Source organism: Camelus dromedarius, chromosome 7 (assembly GCF_036321535.1).
Source record: "Camelus dromedarius isolate mCamDro1 chromosome 7, mCamDro1.pat, whole genome shotgun sequence".
Classification (NCBI taxonomy): Eukaryota; Metazoa; Chordata; class Mammalia; order Artiodactyla; family Camelidae; genus Camelus; species Camelus dromedarius.
The window spans coordinates 78,017,120-78,036,526 of NC_087442.1; the positions used below are offsets into that span (position 1 = coordinate 78,017,120).

The 19,407-nt window shown below is 37.5% G+C and overlaps 2 protein-coding genes across 3 annotated transcripts in view; one reads left to right on the forward strand and one right to left on the reverse strand.

Moving 5' to 3' along the window:
* COG5 (component of oligomeric golgi complex 5) overlaps positions 1–4,748 on the reverse strand; it is a 240,196-nt gene extending 235,448 nt beyond the window's left edge. The window contains exon 1 of the mRNA XM_031454688.2: positions 4,619–4,748. Coding sequence (XP_031310548.2) covers positions 4,619–4,712 — 94 coding nt within the window. The 5' untranslated portion in view covers positions 4,713–4,748. The remainder of the gene's footprint in view (positions 1–4,618) is intronic.
* A 32-nt stretch (positions 4,749–4,780) lies between these two features.
* DUS4L (dihydrouridine synthase 4 like) lies at positions 4,781–19,101 on the forward strand. 2 transcript variants are annotated; one of them, XM_031454690.2, is made up of 7 exons: positions 4,781–4,888; positions 9,253–9,389; positions 12,659–12,780; positions 15,107–15,224; positions 16,267–16,389; positions 17,166–17,392; positions 18,505–19,101. In XM_031454690.2, the coding sequence occupies exons 2-7, from the start codon at positions 9,274–9,276 to the stop codon at positions 18,762–18,764; spliced, it is 966 nt and encodes a 321-aa protein (XP_031310550.1). In that variant the 5' UTR covers positions 4,781–4,888; positions 9,253–9,273; the 3' UTR covers positions 18,765–19,101. The 2 variants fall into 2 exon arrangements, with proteins under 2 accessions (XP_031310550.1, XP_010983144.1); XM_010984842.3 differs by having other exon boundaries at positions 4,797–4,998.
* Positions 19,102–19,407: the final 306 nt, after the last annotated feature.

The following is a 19,407-nucleotide window of genomic DNA, read 5'->3' on the forward strand; positions in this document are numbered from 1 at the left end:
TAAGTGAAAAATTTTAAAACAACTACTAACCATAGCCTTTAACTCAAGAAAACAAGACTAATAACAATAATAAGAAAATTGACTATATTCGGTATTTATCATCTCTGGTTATCTCCAGATCGATGCACAAATACTGTTATGATAAAGTGAATCTGGACTTTTAATAGAAGCAGACAAATACAAAGTTATAGGTATTACTGAAACTTTGGAATTATGGGTGAAATAAGTAAATGGAATGAGAAACTGTTCAAAATAGACCTTTAATAGACAGGAAAAAGAAGTGATGCTAGATGTTAAGACACCCTTCTGAATAGAAATCCACACATTTGTGGGAGAAAAAAAATGGAGAATTGAGTTAAAAATAGATACACAGAAGTGAACTCAATGTAGTCATACACCACTGTCTCCTAGCTATATGGTACACATAGGTAAGACTACCCTGACAGAGATTATGAAACTAACAAGCAAAATAGAGTACTTATGAGAAAACCTCAGTTGTCTGTATCCACTATAATGTATGCTCCATGAGGGCAAGGTCTTTGCTGTTTACTGCCACATCCATAGTCTGAATAATGCCTGACACACAGCAGGTGCTCATTATTGGCTGAATGAATTAATCAATCTATACATGAGCTGGAAGTATCATTCTACTAAAAGCAAAAACTCATTCCTGACTACTCTCAAAGTGCAGGGGCGTGAAAGAAGGAAACAGCTACTTTGGCCTTATTTCTAAGAACTCCATTTCCTTCCAATTCGCCAAGTAGGTCTCAGAATTAAGGATCCTGCCAGGCAGACAAGTGGAGAAGGCTATTCCAAAAGGGAATGTTTAGAGGTAGCAAATGCAATGGCCTGTTTTGAGAAATAAGGGGAACACTGACTTCAGTATGTCTAGATCACAGTGTGTGTGTTGGGCAGAAAAGGTAAAGAATGATAGGATCTGAGGTTCTAAAGGAAGGTCGGGATGCAGTTTGAAGAAAGGCTGGTAAAACATCCAAAATGTTCAGACTATATCCCATTTAAGGTTTTAAAGCCCAGAAAGAGCTCGCTCAGCCTTGTGTTGTAGAAGAGTTTCTGGCAGCCCTACAGAGGATGACCGAGAAAGGATCGGTCATGCAGTCGTGTCCTGGAGCTGACTTCGGACTAGCTCCCGAAAGCCAACTGTTAAATTTTCAGCAATTGTGTGAGCCAGCTCATATCACACATAGGTATCTTAAAACTGACCATGGTATTTACACCATGAACATTGGCATACACCACAAAATCAGGCTTTTTCTGTTTTTCCAGAAAGCTGGTTTACCAGCACACCTGTAGAATAGAGCCACAGAGGCCAGTAAGGTGCTGTGTTAACAGCCCAAGTGAAGGATGAAGACCTAAGACAGTGACACTAAGAATGTCAAGGAAATGACAAATTTGACAAATATTCAAACACTACTGTATAGGCATTATAGAGCTGACAATGGGGGATGAGACAAAGCACAAGCTGAGCTCCCCATGTCAGAGACAGGCTGAAAACGGGAGATTCATTAGATTGACTTAGTAACTGACATAGGGAATTCAGCTTTGCATTAAGTAGACAACCAGGAATCTATGTATAAAGATGAACATGAATGCACCCCTGCCTCCAAGGAACTCATAACCTACATGGGGAACAAGCACACATCTAACTTACCATATATAATGAATGGTAACAGAGACTACCAGAGGAAAAGGTTAGAGGAGAGGGGTATGTATATGCATGACTGGGACATTGTGCTGTACACCAGAGATTGACACATTGTAACTGACTGTACTTCAATTAAAAAGAATTCATTTTACTTTTTCATATGCAGAACCTGTACAATTTGTTCATGTGTTTTTATATGTAGAATTAGTTGTGTTTATTCACCATAAAGATAGAAATGTCTTGTAGAGATTGTTTCTATAGCTCAGAAGAGAGGTAGAACCATATATGTGTATATTTATGTACATAGACATTAATTTTCAAACCATGAAAAAAAGACCAGATGATTTAGGAAGAAATTTTAGAATGCACAAAAACAGGAGAATTAAGATAGAGTTCAGAAGCAGAAAAACACCAAAATTTGAGGGTAGCCAGAAAAAATGAAAGCAATCAAAGAAATTACATGTTCAGAGAGAAAGAGAAACAGGAGAGAATGGCAAAAACCAAAAGAAGGGTTAGTTTAAAAAGAAAGTAAGTAGTCGGTAGTGTCAAAGATCATCAAATACAATAAAGGTTGAATACCGGCCACTGGATTTGGCGTCTGAGGACAGACTATCCTTAAAGAGACAAGTCACATAATGCTTCTCTTTTATAGTTTTCTCATTCCTACAGGAGGCACATCAGAAACACCTCACTAAATTTCAAACTATGCATCTGCTCACCAACCCTATCAATCCTATCCTCTGTCATCAGGAGATCCCTGACAGAGTGAAACACTGTTACTGATGGAAATGTTTAATTCCTTAGGAACGTTATGGAGGGGAAGTCAGGAGTGAGCCACTGAATTAAGGGCAAAATGAAGAAGAATGAGCATTTAAAGAGAGCCAGAAAAGAGCACTCAGAGAATCAGGAAATTGAAAGGAAAAAAAAAGGGGAGGGGGCATGAAACTCACAAGCCACCTGAGGAAAGTATTTCAAGAAAAAAGTCAAATCCTTTTACAAGTTCAAGTAGGATATGGACCACAACAGTGTTGGTTTGATTTATCCACAAGAAATTCATTGGAGACCATGGCAAAGAGATTGCAATGGCACAGAATGAGAGTGACATGGTCCTTGAAGAGCCAGGAAGAAAATCCAGAGCATCAAGAGGAGGGGCTGTCCTTAGGGTAGGAACGGAGACTCCACTCCTTTTGTAACTGAAAATACAACGGAAAAAAAGAAAGGATGCCTGAAAATTTAGGCTGTTTACAGGTCTGAAGGCAAGAAATGGAGGAAGCTCATTATCGGATAGATTCTTTTTTTTCCTTTTTAGGAAACCTTAAAGTTATTTGTTGAGCTTGAAGGGAGAGGCTTGAAAAGAGTAAAGAAGATTTAAACACTTACACTAAAAAAATGGAAAAGAGAACTAAATAGGAAAACACAGAAAGCAGAATTGAGGCCTATTTACCCTCCAAAAACAACCAAAAGAGTACTTCCTGGGACACATCCTACTGAAATAAGCAGCCATGTGTGGCATACATATAATGTTTCTTCCACTTCACCTGGGGAAGTTCTACTCACACTTCAAAACCAATTCCACCCAGAAAAGCTTTCTTGACACTCCCTTAACCACTCCCGGTTATCATCCCCTTCTGAATTAATATTTTACTTTGTACACAATTCTACTGCTACCCTTACAACACTATGTTACACTGCCTACCTTATACCTCTGCAAGACTATTTCCCCTACCAAAACGGGTGAGCTACTTGAAGGTGGGAATTGCACATATACTAGGAGCTCAAAACTTGGTTAAACTGAATTTAAATTAAGATATAAAGATGCATTAGCCAGAGAGCCTATCCTAGAGAATCTAACACAATCTAGTTCAGAAAACATCATTACAAGTTTTGACAAAAGTATATACATTATCAGAAGGCAAGTAATTAAGGGCAATGATTAAAATGTAGAAACAGGAAACAATAATTTAAACTTTATTTAATTCATTTATAACCTATTTTGGTCTACAAATGTGCGCATATGCTTCTGTGATGTTCAATTTTTTAAAAAAACACTTATTCTGCACCTACTGTATGCAAGGTACTGTTATTAACTGCAGAATATAAAATGTAGTTTTACAATGCAGCAAAAAAAATTAAGAATACAAATTATTTTAATACAAAGTAGAATGTGATGGCGATTAAGGAAGAAAATTAAAAACATGAGAAGGGTCTTACAAATTTAAACTTTATTCTGAAAGAAAAGAGATTTGGGGCATGTTAATTTAATGAACACAATTTTATGTGCTTCTCAAATGTATTGTGTCTAATTTATCTTCTTATTTCTAGCAACGTCTGTCCAAAACTATCAATAAACTTGACTGCTACTTTCAACACACATGGTTAATCCCAGCCTGAGTGAAAAGTTCCCAACCCTCCCCCACGTCTGGTTGAGGATAAACGCCTAGTGAAAAACAAGCAAACGAGCTTTTCAGTGGGGCCACCTGTGTAGTCCAAAAATTTGTTAACAGAGAAGATGTTTCCAACTCTACTTTAAAATGAAGCCCCGCTTTCATTAAGCGCTTGTCATCTGTTCTAAGTCTTACACTTTTCAAGGAACTAAACACTTCACCGTTGGGTCAAGAACTGCGGCAGCGGCGGGGGCTGCCAACGTGGGTCACCAGGTGCGGGCTATCAGAACATCAGCGAAGCCTTAGGAGCGAAGAAGGTAGAGCTGAACTGAGAAGCATCTAGAAATGAGGTATCCCCGGGACACCCGGGAAAAAAGGGGGACAGCAGGTCCCAGAAGAAACAGGTTGGCGAGGCCAGCACTCAGACTCTAGGGGGCCGGGCGGAGGGGAGTGGTCACGTCGAGACTGGAAAAGTTTCCACAAAGCGACGGGATGAGTCCACTACCCGGGCCCAGGTGCGGAGCAAGACAGCCTCCCTGCTCCAAGGCCCGGCCAGACCCCGACTCCTTACCGTCCTGCAGGAGCTCTCGGACTGTCGCTGCAGCCGTTCCGCAGCCCGGAGCTCCACGGCCAGCCCCAGCAACGCCGCCGTCGCCGCCTTCCATGTTGGCAGGTGCCGGGATGATGGCGTCAGCGGCGGCCCGCGCCCGCCCGGGTGATGACGTAGAATCCAGGCGCCGGCCGCTCCGCCCTGCCCCTGGCTCCCGGCGGGGCTGGAGAATCCGCTCAGCTGTGGCTGCTGGACCATCACAGGCTGGGAGCTGGCTGGGACCCAGAGCAGGTTGGTGCCGAGGGCCCAGCGCACCCGGAGCTGAGGCCGTGGGGCCGGCGCTTTCCTCCGTCTCCCGCCGCACCCCTGGGGCTGGCGGCATTCCGCAGGCGCAAGAAAAGGTGGGCGCCGGAACGGGGCCACAGCGCTAACCTCTGAAGCAAATATTTAACCTAAGAACGGGGGCCTCTCGATGGAAGCAAGAGAGCGAGGTTTCTGGGAGCTTCGCTTGCATCCCACGAGCACAGCTGGCGGGTGTTAATAACGACCCAGCTTTATCTATCACACGCCTTGGTTCGCATTCCTGGCATAAAGGTCGACAGGAAAAGCTTGGGGGGGAAAAAAGCTTGGGGAGGAAAGTTGTGAAAGGAAACGGTGAATAGGGGGAAGAATTAAGGAGAGCCTAGAGTCGGTGAAATACGAAGACTGAACCAGGAAAAGGCAAGTGGGACTCAGTCTCTGCCCACTCTCCCGTAAGACGGTGTCTTGATGCTTTTCCTGCCTCTTAATTTCACCCGTGCAAAGAGCGACGCTAGACTTTTCCTTATTACAAATTGATGGATTTTCCGTATCTCAGCTAACGGTATTGAAGCTGTAAAGTCATCAAGCTAGTTCCTACTATATTCTCCGCTGTTACATCTGCATTTTTCATCTCTGTTTCTCTGAAAATAAATACTAATAAGTTAACCGGTCAACCACACGTATGCAAGAAGGTTAAGCATTTTCTCATAAGAAAAACTGTAATATATCTTTTCCTTTGTGTAAAGTAAGTATGTACACAGGGACCCAATTTTCCCCCGTGCCAAAGCTAAAGGTTCAATTGATTATACTAACAGTATTTCGAGAAGGTGTGAGAATAGTCCCTACCTGTGCCAAACGCTGTTCGAAGTACTTTATAAGTCTAAATGCATTAAATACTCCTAACAACTCAGGTAAGAAAGGCTTGGTACACTGCATTATACTTCTCCTTACTTTGTTTCTTTCCCTTTTTCCTTAATATAATTTGTTATCAGTCATGGTGTGAGTAAGATTGATTGTTATGAATGGAGGTCACACAGATTGTCAGGGGCAGTGTGCTCAGTCTCACATTGTTTCGTTATCTATAATACACAAAATTTGGTTTTGATAATTTTTGAATATTAACGATGAATAAGCATTATCTTTGGATTATGAATTGCTTTTTTCCCCGTTGGCTTTTACATTGAAAATTTTTTGAAAAATTGCGTAGTAGTCATTCCTTCAAGGAAGAGTTTTGAGTCCCTACTATATATATAGCAGCATGAGTTTACAAACATATGACTCAATCCCTCTCTTATCCCAAAGGAGCTGATAGGTAGGTAGAAGCCCATTTAAACAAACAATTGTAACAGGTGCTTTGAAGAATGTGGGTTTATTTATTCCCAAGCTTGGGTGCACATTAAAATCACCTGGAGAACTTTTAACAACCCCTGATGCCTAAATCTTAAGGCCAGAGATTTGCATGTAATTGGTCTGCATATGGTTTGGGCATCCTGCTTCTTAAAAGTTCCCCAGATCATTCTAATACATAACCAAGATTGAGAACTACTGATTTATTCATTCAGCAAATACATGTTAAGGGAGCCATTCTTTGTGCCATGTACAGGGTCTACAAGAATGAAGAAGAATGGAATTATTCTTGCTGAAGTCACTAATGACCTAGTTGCCATTGGACACTTTTTAGTCTTTACCTTACTTAACTTTTCTGTAATATTTAAGATGCTTATCCCCTCCCTCCTTTGTAATTATCCTCTCTCTTGGGTTTTGAATTTCACATTTCAAGTTCATTCCTCCCAGCTCAAGAGTTCATCTCTGTCTCCTTTGCATTCTTTTTTTCCTCTTTTATTTAAATGTTGGTGCTTCTAAGGATTTCTACAATATATGACATCCATAAGTGCTTTGTCCATGTTTTTAGTTTCAACATATTACCTAAAGATTAGTGGGGAGTCTATAGCTTAGTGGTAGAGTGCATGCTTAGCATGCACAAGGTCCTGGGTTTAATCCCCGGTTTCTCCATTAAAAAATAATAATGATAAATAAATATGCCTAATTCCCTCCCTCTCCCACGCCAAAAAAAAAAATTATCTAAAGGTTAAAGATTCTCAATCTATATCCCTAGCTTTTTCTTGAGCACCATATCTATATAACCAGTTATGAGGCATCACCACCAGGAAATCCCGAGTACCTCAAGTTCAGTGTGCCCAAGTGTGTTTCCCATGTTTCCCTGCCAAAGCCTGTTCCTCCTTCTGTCTCTCTGTCTCATTGATTGGAATTACCATCCACCTAGTCTCTAAAGCTAAAAGTATACACACCATACTAGAATTCTCTCTCATTACCTAACGTGTGCTGTCATCAAGTGATTTTCACCTCCTAAATGTCTTGCTGGTTTATTTTCACTTCTAAATAACTCCTAAATGTGTTCCCTTTCCTCTGTCCTCACTCCCACTGTCCCAGATCACACACTCATTACACATGGCCTGGTCTACTACTGTGGCCTCCTTATTGATATTTTATCAACAGCCCTAAACTCTCCAGTGGAATCTTTGTAAAACAGAAATCTGCTCACGTCATTTCCCTGCTAAAATTTTTCAGTTCCAACTAGTATACAAGGAGAGACGTACAACTTGCACAAAAATATATACCCATGGAAGTATGCCATATGTACATGTTAACATGCTGTGTGCATATGTAAAAATCATCCATGGAGTAGGAAAACCAAGGTCCTACTGTATAAAGTCTAAAAAACTCTTAACTTGGTATCAAGACCCATTACTATCTAGGTCCTCTCACACCCTCTCTAGTCTAGTTACAGCTGAAGCAGCGCTATACTTCTAATGGTTCACTGAAAACATCAAGTATTTTCATGCTTCTTCGGCTTTGTGTGTGTTGTGCTCTGTAACTGGATGCCTCACCATCTCCCAGGTAGGGTCAGTTTAAGCTTTCCCTCCTCTATTGTTGATTTCCCTCACTTCTCTAGACAGTTATTTCCACAATGCTTAAATCGTGTCTGAGTGTGTATATCAGAGCTATTGTGTTGTGTAAGTTTGTCTAAGTCTAATACATTTTTAGAGAAACAGAAAGTGTATTTTTATCTGTATTCCTGACATGTAGCAGGAACTTAATATTTGTTAAATGAATAAAAATAAGATCAACTGGGATTCAGAGAAGATTGTCCGAGTCATCACGGTGGGGGGGTTATGAGTACAGAGACTGAGGCAGTGAAGATGTGCTCAAGGTTTAATTAAAGCTACTACTTAGTTGACATACTTCTAGGAGATGGAGGATGGAGGACAAGCCCCAGGTTTCTGACTTGAGTGCATCAGGATGGATGGTGATGGCAGACTGATAAACAGCGATAAAGTGATGAACAGTGCATTAAAACTAGTTAGTCTTATTTCAGCTGTACATTCCACCTAAATAAATTGAAGTTTTTGGTTTATATTTAGGTTATATCAGTACTTTGAGGAATAGCCAAATAAAAACTTGCATGTTGAGCAATTAGACTTTTCTAAAGTTGGCCCATCTTTGTTTCTAAGTTATTAAGGCCAAAATTGGAATATGGAAAGCAGCCAGCACTATGAAATGATAGGATTTTAAGTAGAGCAACTATAAAACACTTTGGAATTACCTAATTTAATCACTTGTACCTCTTTGGGTATAATAGTGATTTACTATGCAATTATGTGGTTACAGTTGAAATTTCCATGAAACAATACCACATTTAAATTTTTTTCAATAATTAAAGGTTTGTTTGCCTCCTGATTCAAATAAAAAAAAATAGGATTTGAGAATAGGAATAAGCATTAAATATACCAATATATCTTTGAAATGCTAACTATATAAAGTTCTGTTAATGCCATTTGACTTTCCTGGATAAAACAAGATATTTCAAAGTGCCAAACATAGAGTACTATATGTGAAATAATTCAAATCAAATTTCTTGGCTTATCAATGCCAAACAAAGTTACATAGAAAAACTAAAAAGTAACATGGAAAATCATGACATGTATTCTAAGGAAGAAAATCTCATTTTCCACATCCTGAGCATTTATTAATTTGAGCAGAAAATGGTACTACAGTGTTAAGTATAGAATTCAAAAATGTTAGTGTTTGGCCTGAACAAATGTAATTTGTACAGAATATAAATGTCATAATTTCACAGTGTGCAGACAACTATCTGTAACTTATAGAGGCAGAATTCTGTAGTAGACTATTTGATACTGTGAAAAGAAACTAAAAAGAGTCCTGACCCCGGAAACCTGTTGAAAAATATGTTCTTAGCAATTGAAATTCTAAGAGTGATGGGATTCATCAAGTGAAAGTACCTTTTCTCTATACAAACTGATTATCTTTTTCAGATTTGAAACAAATCTGTACTCATGAAGAGTGACTGCCTACAAACCACAACATGTCAAGAAAGAAAAAAAGATCCAATAGAAATGTTGCATTCTGGGCAGCTGGTAAAAGTCTGCGCCCCCATGGTTCGATATTCAAAGTAAGTATTGTTATGTGATTAATGAGCTAACGTGATTTCCTTTTTAAGCTCTGACTTTTAAAAAGTAAAACCATGGCACCACAAATGGATCACCAAATGCCCAGCTTTGGGATCATGATTTTAGGCTGGTCGTACCGCTTGCCTGGTATGTGTGTAATGTAAGTGGAATCACAAAGTATTTCTTTTTGAGACTGGCTTATCTCATTGAGCATAATCTCTGCAATTCCTTTTTAAAGCTGAATAATATTCCATTGTGTGTATATAGTACATTTTGTGTATGCATTCATACATTCAACCCAGCTGGGGGTTGCTTTGGCTAATGCTGCTACAAACATGAATATCATTATCTCTTTGAGACCCTGCTCTCAGTTCCTTGGGGTATATGCCCAGAGGTGGAATTGCTAGATCATATGGGCAGTTCTATTTTTAATTTTTGAGGAATTGCTATGCTGCTGTTTGTAGAAGCTACACCATTTTACACTCCCACCAGCAGTGCACAAGGGTTTCAGTTTCTCAGCATTCTTACCAACATTTGTTATTTTCTGGGGCTTTTGTTGTTGCTGTTTTATTATACATATTATTGGATGTAGAGTATCTCATTGCAGTTTGTTAATTTAGTTTTTTGGGGGGGTGGTTAGAGGGGGAAGGTTTGGAGGTAACTAGGTTTATTTATTTAATCTTTTTTTTAATGGAGGTACTGGGGATTGAACTCACAGCCTCCGACATGCTAGGCATTCACTCTACCACTTGAGCTATACCCTCCTCCCCTCACTGTAGTATTTATTTGTATTTTTCTAGTGATGTTGAGCATGTTTTCATGTGCTCATTGGCCATTTGTATATCTTCTTTGGAGAAATGTCTATTCAAGCCCTTTGCCCATTTTTCAAACCTATTTTTTGTTGTTGTGGTTTTGTTTACTAATAAGTTTTGAGAGTTTCTCTTTATATTCCAGATACTACTCTTTTGTCAGGTAGGTGGTATGCATATGTTTCCTTTTGGCTTGTCTTTTCATACTCTTAACAAGATCTTTTGGAGAGCAACAGTTTTTGTGTAATGAAGTCCATTTAACAGTTTTTCCTTTGCAAGTTGTGCTTTTGTTGTTGAGAATAAGGAATCTTTGTGTAGCTCTCTAGATACTAAAGATTTTTTCCCCTATATTTTTTCTGAAAGTCCTCTAGTTTATGTTTTACATTTAAGTTATTTGAGTTAATTTTTGTCTAAGTGTGACACTTACGTTGAGGTTCATTTTTTTGCCTATAGATGTCTAATTACTCCAGCACAATTTATTGAAAAAGCTGTTGAATTATTTTTGCATCTTTATCAAAAATCACCTGGGCATGTTTGTATCGTTCTTCTGCATTCTCTTTTCTGAGCCATTGATCTGTGTATCTGTCCCTCCACCAGTATCACACGGTTTTGATTACTGTAGCTATATAATGAGTCTTGAAATTAGGGAGACTGAAAGATCCCACTTTTCCAAAGTTGTTTTAGGTATTCTAGTTCCTCTGACTTCCCAAATAAATTTTAGGATGAACTTTTCTATATCTATAAAAAAATCTTGCTGGAATTTCCATAAGAATCATATTATGTAGTGATGCTGATTTATGTATATCAATTTGGGAAGAATTGAATTCCCTACTGTGTTGAGTCTCCTCGTGAACACAGTCATTTATGTAGATCTTTGGCATCTTTCATCAGTGTTGTATAGTTTTTAGCATGCAAAGTCTTAACCTATTTTGTAAGGCTCACACCAGTTGTTATTGTATGTTTAGTTTCAGTGTCCATTTGTTCATTGCTCGTTTATAGAAGTAAAATTGCTTTTTCTGTGTTGATCTTATATCCTATGAACTTGATAAAATCACTCACTGGTACTAGGAGGCTCTTATAAATTCCTCGGGAGTATCTAAGGAGACAGTCATGTCATCTGCAAGTAGATACAGTTTTACTTCTTCCTTTCCATCATATGCCTTTCATTTCTTTTTTCATGCCTGACTGCACTGACTAGAAGTTTGAGCACTATGTAAAGAGTGATGGGAGCAGGTATCTTTCCTTTGTTCTTGATCCAGGGGACAATTGTTCTGTCTTTGACCTTTAAGTGTAATGTTAACTGTAGAATTTTTTGTGGATACTTCTTATCAAGTCAAGAAAGTTCCCTCTTATTCCTGTTTTTCTGGGAGTCAGTTTTTTTTTTTTAAATTATGAATATTGTTCTGTCAAGTGCTTTTTCTGCATCGGTTGGTACAATCGTGTGTTTTTTTTTTTTTCATCTTTAGCCTGTTAATATGGTGGATTACATTGATTGATTCTGAATATTGAAATGTCTGTTTTAACTAGCTTTTCCTGACACCACCACAGCAGGGGAAGGATGAGAAGGCACCACCTCATTACTCTCAGGTGGAGGTAGAAGTCTAGGTTTTCCACTTGGTCTCCTTTAACACCCTGGGGGCATGGGGCTCCTCATTACTGCTGAGCTGAGGTGAGAGTTCCAGCTCCCCATGCAGGGGGTGTCCTGGTAATTGGTGGGCAGTGATGCAAGTCCTGGCTCTGTGCCAGGCATTCTCTGATACTACTCGCAGAGAGGAGGGAGCAGGGCACCTCACTAGTGCTGGGTAGACGTGGAATTCCTGGCTCCCCACGTGGTCTCCACTAATACCCTCCTTGTTTACTGGCCAGCAGGGATTAAAGCCTCAGCTCCCTACCTGGCCTTCTCCAGCACCACTGTGGAGGGGTGCTGGAGAACCTTGTTACAGCTTTGGAAAGGTAGAAGTCTAGCCTCCTCACTCGACCTTTGCTTGTGGAGTAGGGGGCCACAGTTTTTTCTCTGGTGATGGGCTGGAGTAGAGCCATTCTTATCTAAAACCTTTTTGTCTTGCCAGGCCGCCCTTTGGTTAGAGAGAGCGGGCTTTTATTGGGGCTGTTTTTGTCTGCACGCACTGGTGTTTTCAGATTGTCAGCTTATGCAGCTTCAAATCGGGGATATTTGAGGCAAAAAGAAAACCCAGACAACTCACCATTGTCATTCTTTAGGTCCTGCCCGAGGTCACTGCTCTCTTTTCTCCACCTTGCAGTGCTTCCCTATGTTTGTTTGTACGTGATAGCCAGGGTTTTAGTTATCTGAGCAGGAGGAACAGGGGAAAGTCCATCTGCTGCATCCACTTACAGGAGAACTTTCCTCTAATAAATATTGAATAACTAACTAAATTAAACTCCGAAGTATACATGATTATGGTGTTTTTTAAATGCCTAATTAAAGTTTTGTATGCTCACAGGTTGGCTTTTAGAACACTAGTCAGAAAATACAGTTGTGATCTGTGCTATACACCAATGATAGTTGCTGCGGATTTTGTCAAATCCACAAAAGCCAGAGACAGTGAATTCACCACAAACCGAGGTATGTGAAAGCTAGAGTTTGCTAACTTTGTAAAACTTAAAAAAACAAACAAACAAAAAATCTAAACAATCTTGACTAATCAGAGACAACACAGTTTGGAGATTTTATTTTTAAATCTTTTAGTTTTTAAATACATTTTTAATAAGTTTTTCAATATGTTTTTACTCAGTGCCTTGTAAACTATGGACACTCTATCAGAGCGTGTCAGCTTTAATTAAGGCCCTGTCTTTCACCTGGACTATTAGCTGAGATTCATATCTCACTGCCTCCAGTCATAACCCATTTCAGACTATCATCCAGGCAGCCCAAAGTGACCTTCCTAAAATGTAAATGTGATCACTTCTTTTCCCTGCTCAGAATCTTCCTTCAGCCTCTCATTGCCTAAAACAGTGGTTCTCAGAGTGTGATTTCCCAGACCAGTAGCATCAGCATTATCTGAAAACTTGTTAGAAATGGAAATTCCCAGACTCCACCCCAGGCCTATTGAATTAGAAACTGTGGGTATGTGTCGGGCAGTCTGTGGTTTAAAAAGCCCTCCAGGTGATTCTGATCTTGCTAAAGATTGAGAACCACTGACCTAAAGAGTAAACTTCCAGCACCCATGGATGATATATGAAGTTCTTCATGATCTAGCCTCTGAATACATGTTCTGCAGCTTTATCTGTCATTAGATTTCTCTTCATAGCCCACTGACTTTATTCTTCAAAAATGCTGTTATTTTACGTCCCTAAACGTGCCCTAATCTCTCACACTCTTCTACTTCACAGTCAGTGCCTGTCCCTCAGATCCCTGTCTTTCTGGGAAAGGACAGCTCATGCTTCTTAATGTTCTGAAGTTGTTTATTACCTTTATTAATCACCCTCCATTCATGTGCCCTCTCTTAAGCATGGCCTTCTGTTGTACTTAATCCTACTGTACAAATAATTTCCTCTTTATATGCCTGTCTCTCCTCACTGTACTATGGGCTCCCTGAGGGTTGGAACTATTACTTGTTGATTTATACCCTCAGCTTCTAGTACAGTGTTGAAAATATGTTTGACCAATAAATAGTTGTTAAACTGAAATTCTCTAACTCCCGTGAGTTACAAAAGAGAAAGCACCCTACATCCTCAGGAAAAAGCAAATTCTCCTATCCCATAATAACACTGTAAATCGGGATTGCCACAGAAATTCTGAATCAGTGGAACAAGAGTGATACCCAGAACCCACTGGTCTTCACTTTGGCAAGCACCCGGTGAATCCCATACAGGGCAGTCCTCAAAAAAACTTCAGAAAAATTGAAATATATCTATTCAGAATTTATAACACCCAAAAATGAGAAAAATATGTCCTTTAAAACCTAGGGAAGCTCTGATACATTTGGCTATATTAAAATTTAAACTTTTATGTGTAAGAAAGAGCAAAGATAAAGACAAACTAAAAACTGGGGGAAATATAAGATTTTTTGTATTTATGACAGAGAACAGAGTTAATTTCTTTGTTTTATTTTTAAAACTTAAAGAAGAAAAAAAGGAACAATTAAAAGAAAAACTCCACATAGAGAAATGTGCAAAGACTATGGATAGAGAGCCCACAAGTAAACACATGCTGTTGGGTGTGCAGTTATTGATTTTTATTTATTTTTATTTGTGAGGGGAGGGGTGTGTATTTAGGGTAGGATTAGTTATAAGGAAACAGGAACTGTCACCCACATTGGTGTGTATCTATATTGGTAAACTCTTGAAAGAAAAATTTTAATATCTTTCAAAATGTTAGATACCTGCCCAGCGGTTTTACTCCTAGAAATTTACTCTGTGAATATACTCACAGAAGCATGTATAAAGGAGTATCCTTATTGCAGCATTGTTTCCAAGAGCCACAAATGAAGAACAATCTCGAAGTACACTGTATGGTCCATCCATACACCGGAATATGCCACTAGAAAGAGGAAAACAGGTCGGAGTGCAGCTTCCAGATACATCCAGGGGAAAAAGCAGTAGGCACAGCAATGTTCATAGAATGGTCACATTTACTTCAATTTTACAAGTATACATAAAATTGTTGTGGAATGCAGAAAACTAATTCCCACCTTTGGGAAAGGGGTCTGCTTGGCAAGAATGTTGAACTTTACATTTTATCATATTTTATATTGTTTGAATTTGTACCAAGTGTAAATTGCATATAATTTAAAATATCTTAATGCTATCTTGTTTGAACAGATGCTTCTTAGGCTAAAAATAATTATTGTTATTTTATCCCGTACAGATGTTAGAATTTCATATCTCATGTGTGTGTGTATGTGTGTGTGTTTCTGTGAATTTTAATGTTGAGCTATTCATTTTATCAGGTGATTGCCCATTGATTGTTCAGTTTGCTGCTAATGATGCAAGAATTTTATCTGATGCTGCTCGTATAGTCTGTCCTTATGCGAATGGAATAGACATTAACTGTGGTTGCCCTCAGAGGTAAAGCTCAAAGAAGTTGGAAGAATTTTCAAAAAGATTAGAAAAAATTATGTGAACATGGTAAACTACCATTGCCAAAAATTAAAAAGTAAGGAAAATAGAGATAAAAAAACTTGGGCTTTAAATAAGAAGAAAAAAATAAGGAAATACTATTTATAAACATACATACAAGGGTATTTTCTGGTGGCTAAAACAATGTATAGACCCTTGACAAGTTTTTGTCTCACCTCCCTGCTAAAAATGTTTTTATGTGTGGATCTGCCTTGAAACACATCCATACATAGTAATGTGAGATTCTGATGTTTATAGCAATCTCTAAAACATATTTTTACTGCTATGTCAGACATACTTGCTCTAAACATTATGATTCTACAATTTGGGAGATCACCACTTGCTTTCTCCTAATTAATTTCCATTCCTTCTTATAATTACCTTTTCTTTCTATACTGTAGTTACTTGGTTGAGTCTGAGTAACTGGGATAGGATGTACTTAATTTGATGGTAATATCCCTACCTTCCTGGTACGGTATTAGATTATCTGTCAATAACTTAAAATGTGTTCAAAGAATAAAACTGAGGTCTTATGTATAGTATAATCCAAATCAGATTAGACATATTTGTATACTCATTAGGGAAGTTCAATAAGCTGTTTAGTGGTGTTGGAATGCTGTAGGCCAAAAATAGGTTTCTATTCTTAAGATTAATAAAATCTCTTGTTATGTACAATAAACATCAAATTTGGAATTTAAAAAACCTGAAGTAATTCCAATTAATTATAAATACTTAAATCTGTTTTGGTTGACTGAACTTTAATTTTCTCACTTGCCAGTGAAAACTATTTCCCCTAAGTACTTCTTGACCTGGGAACATGTTTTTCTAATCTTGATACACTTCGAAATGTTGTATCAATGAATTTAAAAATCTGGTTCCATTCCAGATTGCTAGGCAGAAAAATAGGTAGATACAGTTACAGTGCTTTTAGAATTGTATCTTCTCTTCCAGCTATTTACAATTTATTTATTGTTGTGTTTACTTTATGCAGGTGGGCACTGGCAGAAGGCTACGGAGCTTGCTTAATAAACAGGCCAGAGCTTGTTCAAGATATGGTGAAACAAGTAAAACATCAAGTGGAAGATCCCAGATTTTCAGTATCTATTAAAATAAGGTAAAGACAATATTTTTTAATCTATTGACAAGATAATCATTACTTAGGGAATAAAAGAACATTCCTTTTGTCTAGGGGTGTGGGGATATCCTTTCTCAATAAATAGGCATCTGGGATATAAAAATGTTGAAACAAGCATTTAGTAAATGAATATATACCATAATTTTCATTTATAATCCAAAACAACTTCTTCATATTTTTTAAGAAAAATTAAAGTATCCCTTTATTATTAAAAAAAAAACTTCTCCCCAAAGAAATAATTTTTTCCTTGTACTATTTAACTAATTCATGCTAAGAAACATTCCTGATGCCAAGAGTAGAAAATAGGAATGATATTTGCGCTAAAATTTCACAATGAAAAGAAAATAAACTATAAATTAGCTTTGGGGTAATAGGTTAAAAAATCTATTTTAAGATTCATGATTATACTTTTCCAACTTGTGGATTGGGGCATGCACAGCAGATATTAAGATATGAACTTTCAATTCATCTGTGACAGTACTTTGATGAATTTTTCAGTTATCAAAGCCAAAAGAGAGGAGCACTAGGTAAAACTTATTGGTCATCCTATTGTTTCCAGTCATGAAATAGCTAAATTCAAGGTCTTAAATGGAAATTGATTCCTGAACAAAACTTTACTGACAGTGACAGGCAGTGATAATATGACATAGCAAAGCTAACTAAATAATAGATGAAATACTGTTTTTTTCAGTTTACTGATTTTAGCATTAAGCTTTGTGTGCCATGAAAAGATAGATATAATTCTGAAATTATAGGATCCATGATGACCTTACAAGAACTGTAGATCTTTGTCGAAAGGCTGAAGCAACAGGAGTTTCCTGGATCACAGTCCATGGAAGAACTGTTGAAGAAAGACATCAGCCAGTTCACTATGAGGCCATTAAAATAATTAAGGGAAGTTTGTCTATACCTGTAATCGCTAATGGAGACATCAGAAGCCTAAAAGAAGCAGAAAATGTGTGGCATACTACTGGGACAGATGGTAAGAAATAAGTACTTGAGTTTTTGTCTTTTAATTAGCAAAAAAAAAAAAAAAATTTTTGAGTGGGGGTAGGAGAGTAATGTTAATGTGATTTTAATGATTTCTCTTTCAAACAGAGCCATATTTCCCTGTTGTACTAATTTAAGCTAAGCAATTTATTAAAATGATTTTAATTCTTCTATTTAGAAATGAGATTATTTTAATTGAGGAAAAGTGATTCAGTTACTTTTCTCCTACCATCATATGCAGTGAGTGACCAGTTAAGAATCTTCCAGATAGCCTATTAGTAAAATAGACTATGTAGAATAGAAATGAAAATTAATGAAAACAAGAGTGGTCATAGGACAAATATCTTGTAGTATCACTTACACGTAGACGCTAAAGCATGATTCACATGAACTTATTTACAAAATAGAAATAGACAAACACAGAAAACAAATTTAGGGTTAGCAAAGGGGAAGGATGGGAAGGATAAATTCGGAGTTTGGGATTAGCAAACACAAATTACTATACGTAAAACAGATAAACAACCAGGTCCTACTGGATAGCACAGGAAACTATTCTCAGTATCTTGTAATAAACTATAATGGAAACAATGTGAAAAAGAATATAACTGAATCAGTTCGCTGTACACAGAAACTAACACATTATAAATCAACTATATTTCAATTAATTAATTTTTTTTTAAAGAGTAGACACAGGAGCCAAAGGAACCCCAGACTGCTGTGCAGTTTCATTATCCCCTTAAACTTTGGCATATCAAGCCCTGTGATACCTGTTGTGCGATGGGAGAATGCAGATAAAGTTAACTTCAGCAAACTCATTTTATGACAGTCCAGATTTACCCTAAAAAAACCCTAAGGACTAATTTTGTGATGTAGAAGTCTTTAAAAAATAAGAAAAAAAAGTCCTGTAAGTACATTTAAACCTAACTGGTTTTTAGAAAAAGTATCAAAATAAATTGTTTAATAAGAATTAGATTAATATAAGGACATTGTGAAACCTTGTAATAGTACTTTATTTTTTAATATTCTCAATTTATTTAATTGAGTTTGACCTTATAACCATGAGTTCTTAATGTGTGGACAAATGTGATGTGCTTTAATTTGTAGGTGTCATGGTTGCAAGAGGACTCTTAGGAAACCCGGCCATGTTTGCTGGATATGAGGAAACCCCACTGAAATGCATCTGGGACTGGGTTGACATTGCTCTTGAACTTGGAACTCCGTATATGTGTTTCCATCAACATTTAATGTACATGATGGAAAAGATAACTTCAAGGCAGGAAAAAAGAGTATTTAACGCTTTGTCAAGCACATCAGCAGTCTTAGATTACCTTACAGACCATTATGGGATTGACTGGACTTCCTAAATTAGTTTAACGTATGCTTCATTTTATATCTTCAGTGAAACCACTCAAGGTCACATCCTGGTTTTTACTTTGAATGAGTGGCTCTCAAACATTAGTATAAAAACAATGCCTTGAGAGAATTTTAAAAAATCACTCCTAGACCCCATCCTCAGAAATTTCAACTCAGTAGATCTCTAGGATGGACCCAAAATTTAGTTTTAAAGAAGACCCCAGGTGGTTCAAACATTGACAAACATTGCTCTGAAGCCTATTGTGAATTTTAAAAAGTGGGAATTTTTTTTCTAAAGGAATTGTGTTTTTAACATTTTTTAATAAATGAAACTTTTTAATACTGAAAGTATGACTCATGTAGTATCTGTTAAGTTAACATGAAGTATGTTTTAAATAAAAACAAGTGCAGAAGGAACAAGAAATTCTGTATAGACTTGCATTCAGGGTTTAAATTAAAAGTTCAAATTGGAAAACCAAACTACTTCCTAATTCATGAATTACATACCTCAAGGTATTTGTTCTAAATTTGTATGTAACAGAATTTAATTAGATGTGATGTTTTCTATAATTTAAAACTAAGATTCCAAAAAATTCTTTAAGTGACATTAAATTTGTTACATTTCAAGACTTCTAGAGACTTAGAAGTTTGAGA

What these genes read in the sequence shown, in the direction of transcription:
- DUS4L (XM_031454690.2), top strand. Translation starts at nt 9,274, where the DNA reads ATGAAGAGTGACTGCCTACAAACCACAACATGTCAAGAAAGAAAAAAA. An exon ending in CCCATGGTTCGATATTCAAA is followed by an intron (nt 9,390 to 12,658) that starts GTAAGTATTGTT and finishes GTATGCTCACAG; the next exon opens with GTTGGCTTTTAGAACACTAG. An exon ending in GCATACTACTGGGACAGATG is followed by an intron (nt 17,393 to 18,504) that starts GTAAGAAATAAG and finishes TTTAATTTGTAG; the next exon opens with GTGTCATGGTTGCAAGAGGA.